General features: G+C 35.0%; 1 protein-coding gene across 1 annotated transcript in view; it reads right to left on the bottom strand.

Moving 5' to 3' along the window:
• The window catches only part of LOC107657343 (ankyrin repeat domain-containing protein 13C-like), a 30,711-nt gene extending 27,801 nt beyond the window's left edge, over positions 1–2,910 (bottom strand). Inside the window, exon 1 of the mRNA XM_016445390.1 lies at positions 2,433–2,910. Coding sequence (XP_016300876.1) covers positions 2,433–2,718 — 286 coding nt within the window. The 5' untranslated portion in view covers positions 2,719–2,910. The remainder of the gene's footprint in view (positions 1–2,432) is intronic.
• Positions 2,911–5,070: the final 2,160 nt, after the last annotated feature.

Below are 5,070 nucleotides of genomic sequence, written 5' to 3'. Positions count from 1 at the left end.
CTCGGCTATATTCATGGCGAGAACGAGGTTAGTTAAGTTAAATTAAGTTTTACAATTTGATCTTAGATAAAAATTCTAAAACAAAATCTGGCCTTACTTCATTAAAAATCTTTCCAGAAAAGTCAACAGAAAAATGAGTTCTGACAGACTTTAAACTATTACAATCCATAAAAATATGCTTCAAAGATAATGGATTCTGGCATAAAGAACATAAAGGAGGATCTTCACCCACCAACAGAAAACTATGGGTTAGTCTGGAATGTCCTATTCGACAGCGAGTGTAGACAATATGATCCCATCGATTTTCAAAGTGGGCACAACGTTTTACAGCAACTACAGGATCGATTTTGTATAGTTTATTTGTTGTACATTTATCCCATTCAGCTTGCCATTTCTTATAAATATAAGTGTTTATAACAGGTCTGAGGTCTGAAGGTGGAATTGGGCATTTCTTAAGTTCTGAAGATAGAGCTTTTAAGGCTTAAGTTATTAAGGCTCTAGATCAGCATGATTCTGAATTATGACTCTGAATAATAGCAGTTCTAGATCACCATGATTCTGGATTATTATGATTCTCAATCACCATGTTTTGAGACATCATGATTCTAGATCAGCATAATTACGGCTCTAAATAATAATAGTTCTAGAAAATCATGGTTTTGGATTGTTATGATTCTCAATCACTAAATTAACTAAATTATAGATTAATTAATTAATCTAAATTAACATAACTCTGAATTATTATGACTCTTAATAATAACAGTTGTAGATTTTCGTGGCTCTGGATTATTATGACCGTCATTGTGGATTATTATGATTCTCGATCACCATGTTTTTGAGTCCTTAAGGTTCTAGATCGGCACAATTATTATGGCTCTGAATAAGAACAACAGTTCTAGATCACCATGATTCTGGATTATTATGGTTCTCGATTACCATATCTTAAATACATTTAGGTTCTAGATGAGAATATCCTGAATTATTATGATTCTCAATCGCCATGTTTTTGAGTTATTAAGATTCTAAATCAGCACGATTCTTGATTATTATGACTCTGCATAAGAACCATTCTAGATCATCATGATTCTGGATAATTATGGTTCGCGATTACCATGTTTTGAGTCATTAAGGTTCTACATTAGCAAAATAATTATGGTTCTGAATAATAATAATTCTACATCACGGTTCTGTACTACTATGATACTCAATCACCATGTTTTTGAGCTATTAAGATTCTAAATCAGCATGATTCTGGATTATTATGACTCTGATTAATAACCGTACTAAATCACCATGACTCTTGATTATTATTATTCTCCAACATGTTTTGAGTTATTATTATTCAGCTATGAACAATAATAACATTTGTAGTTCATCGTGGTTCTAGACCAGCATGTTTCTGTATAATATAAATAATAACAGTTATAGATAATCATTATTCTGGATTGTTTTGATTCTTGATCACCATATTTTTGAGTCATTATGGTTCTAAATTAGCATAATTCTGAATGATTATGACTCAGAATAATAACAGTTGTAGATCATCACAGTTCTGGGTTATTATGGCTGGTTCTGGATTGTTATGATTCTCGATCACCCTGTTTTGAGTCACTATGGTTCCAGATTAGCTCTGAATAATAATAATAACAGTTGTGGATAATCGTGGTTCTAGACCAGCATGTTTCTGTATACTCTGAATAATAACGGTTCTAGATAATAATTGCTCTGGATTGTTGTGATTCTCGATCACCGTATTTTGAGCCACTATGGGTCCAGATCAGCTCTGAATAATAATAATAATAACAGTTGTAGATAATCATGGTTCTAGACCAGCAAGTTTCTGTATAATCTGACTAATAAGGGTTCTAGATAATAATTGTTCTGGATTGTTATGATTCTCGTTCAGCATGTTTTGAGTCATTATGGTTCTAGATCAGCTCTGAATAATAATAATAACAGTTGCAGATCATCGTGGTTCTAGACCAGCAAGTTTCTGTATAATCTGAATAATAACGGTTCTAGATAATAATTGTTCTGGATTGTTGTGATTCTCGATCACCGTATTTTGAGCCACTATGGTTCTAGATCAGCTCTGAATAATAATAATAATAATAACAGTTGCAGATCATCGTGGTTCTAGACCAGCAAGTTTCTGTATAATCTGAATAATAACGGTTCTAGATAATAATTGTTCTGGATTGTTGTGATTCTCGATCACCGTATTTTGAGCCACTATGGGTCCAGATCAGCTCTGAATAATAATAATAATAACAGTTGTAGATAATCATGGTTCTAGACCAGCAAGTTTCTGTATAATCTGACTAATAAGGGTTCTAGATAATAATTGTTCTGGATTGTTGTGATTCTCGATCACCGTATTTTGAGCCACTATGGTTCTAGATCAGCTCTGAATAATGTCAGATCGCTCTCACCGTGCAGGTCTTTCTGCGCGATGTTCTGCGTCCGGATGAGCGATGACAGCCTCCGCACGTCTCCCCGGAACACGCACTCATGCACGGGATACGCGCCGTCAGTGTCGCCGTGGTTCTGGTTCTGCTGCGAGCTGGAGCGGAGGATCTTGTGGTTGCCGCCGCTGAGGATCTTGCTGCCCCGGTTGGCTTTGGTCGGCCCGGTGGCCGCCGGCTCCTCGTCCGGCTCCAGCAGATCCAAACCCGCCTTGCGCTCTTTGCGCACCGAGCGGATCTTCTCTCCCGTCATATTTACACAGATGAACGGTGGAAAACAGCAGCCCGCACAACATGAACACTGTCCGGTGACTCAACAGAGACGGACGGGAATGAAACACGCACCGGAGCGACGCATCGAACGGTAAACAAACGACACACACTCACACACACCCTATGAGGAAGAGCCATCTGCCATCTTCCGCTCGCACTCTCGCGAGAACCACGGGCGGGTTTAATGAACACAGCGCGGAGTCTCGCGAGAACGAGGGGTCTCACCCTCATGCATCGAAACGATCCTCTCTACTCTCGCGAGAATGGCGTGCGGGGAGACTAGAGAGATTGGTAAGTCTCGCGAGAGTAAGTAAACGAGCCTGGCAAACCTTCATTTGTTTGGCATACACAAACGTACTGAGATTTTTGGCTCTAATAATTTTTTTTTCGTCATTTCATAAATGTAAACAAGCACTTAAACGTTTACAGTATCATTCCTGACATCAACTTCATTTCAGAAGTACTTCTGGTAAAATCTGTGTGATTTGAAAACAGAACTCTTATTAGTTCAGAAACTGAAGAAATTCACATTAATCTAAATTAGAGGCTTCCACATTTTCCTTGTTGTCGTATGGTCTTTATCATGCAAATTAAACCTTTATTATCACAAAACGATTTGAAAGATGTATGGAAGAGGATTCATTTCTGTAGAATATTTTCTTATATATTTTGAATATTGTGTGTTATTGTGAACATTGTGCCGTTTTTACTTTGTATTGGTCTTGATATCTATATAATCATATATAAGTTCATTGTAAAGGTAGAAAAATCCTAAATAAAATAGGCCTATTTCAAAAAGAAATTCACGTGATATAGTATTATTATTATTTATTATTATTATTATTATAGATATTGCTAAATAAAATTAATGTTTAAGATTTATTTTTTTTACATTGTTGCCTTTATTTAGATATGATTGTTTTATTTGTTATTATATTATTGATTATTAGTATAAATATTGCAAAATAAAATCACTATATTGAAGACTTATTTTTTTTGTGGCATTTTTGCCTTTTTATAGAATTTATAATTATATTATTTATCATATTGTGAAAAAAAAATCAATATAGGGAAGATTTATTTTTGACATTTTTGCCTTTATTTAGAGAGGACTTTTATTTATTATTATATTATTTGTTATTATTATATATTGTGAAATAAAATCAGTATATTGAAGATTTATTTTTGGCATATTTGCCATTCTTTAGGATTTTTTTATTATTATATTATTTATTATTAGTATAACTATTATGTATATATATTATAGTATATGTATATTTTGTCTGTATAATGGAAGTCAATGGGGACCAGCAGCTGTTTGGTTCCCAACATTCTGCAAAATAACTTCCTTTGTGTTCAACACAAGAAAGAAACTCGTACAGGTTTGGAGCAACATGTGTGAGTAAATGATGACAGAAGTTTCTGTTTTGGGTGAACCATGCCTTTAAAGTCTCTATATGAAGGATGATTCACACAAATGAAGACGATTTAAAACAGCGGATGACTTTTTCTCCATCAGAATGAGCAGAATTGTGCTGTGGGATGATGGAGAGTCAACACAGAAGACCCGTTCATGCGAGTAAACAAGCATAGAGTTTATTTAGAAATGTGTGTGAATGAGCAGCTTTGTGGAAACAACACAGAAGTACAATGTCCTTCATGGCAAAACTTTGTATTTCTGTCTTGATTTCCAGTGCAAATGTCTAAAGATTCTTAAATCGAGATTTACAATGAATTAAGATATAAAGTCTTGTTTTCTGAAAAATGCATCATTAAAAAAATGTATTAATTTTGCATCTCAAGTAAAAGTATCTTGATTTATGAATGTTTAGGTGTTTGTATTATACAGGATTTTTATAAAACTGCATGTGTCCGTGGCAAACAGACTAAAATAATGAATCAGGATGCACCGGACAAGTCAAAAACCCACTGCTTTGTGTACCTGTGAATATATTAGGATCGACTTTTGACCTATTAAACAGTCACGACAAAAGATGAATATTGGCTGGCGGACTTCAGGTTTTATTTTAATCTGAGGGTTAAAGAAGCTTCTTAGAAAATTTTAAGCCTGCAACCAGTGATCAAATGTAGCAGGTCTGTAATTGATAAACAGATTTTTGTGACTGTGCGTTTAATTATGTGTGTGTTTGCTTCAGATGGCCTCGAGTGAAGCAGATGATTCTCAGTGTAATGAAGAGCCTCGAGATTCACACCTGGCGGTCAGCGCTACACACTTGTGCATTTCACCTGCATATAAACCTGCCATCCATCTGGGCTGCAGAGTTTTAACACAAGCAAACTAATAAACAAGAGTTTGTGTGTGTGTGTGTGT

Source organism: Sinocyclocheilus anshuiensis, unplaced genomic scaffold, assembly GCF_001515605.1.
Source record: "Sinocyclocheilus anshuiensis isolate Anshui unplaced genomic scaffold, SAMN03320099.WGS_v1.1 scaffold2371, whole genome shotgun sequence".
Classification (NCBI taxonomy): domain Eukaryota; kingdom Metazoa; phylum Chordata; class Actinopteri; order Cypriniformes; family Cyprinidae; genus Sinocyclocheilus; species Sinocyclocheilus anshuiensis.
Note: the sequence above shows the minus strand (reverse complement) of the source record. Positions and strands in the feature narration are given on the sequence as shown.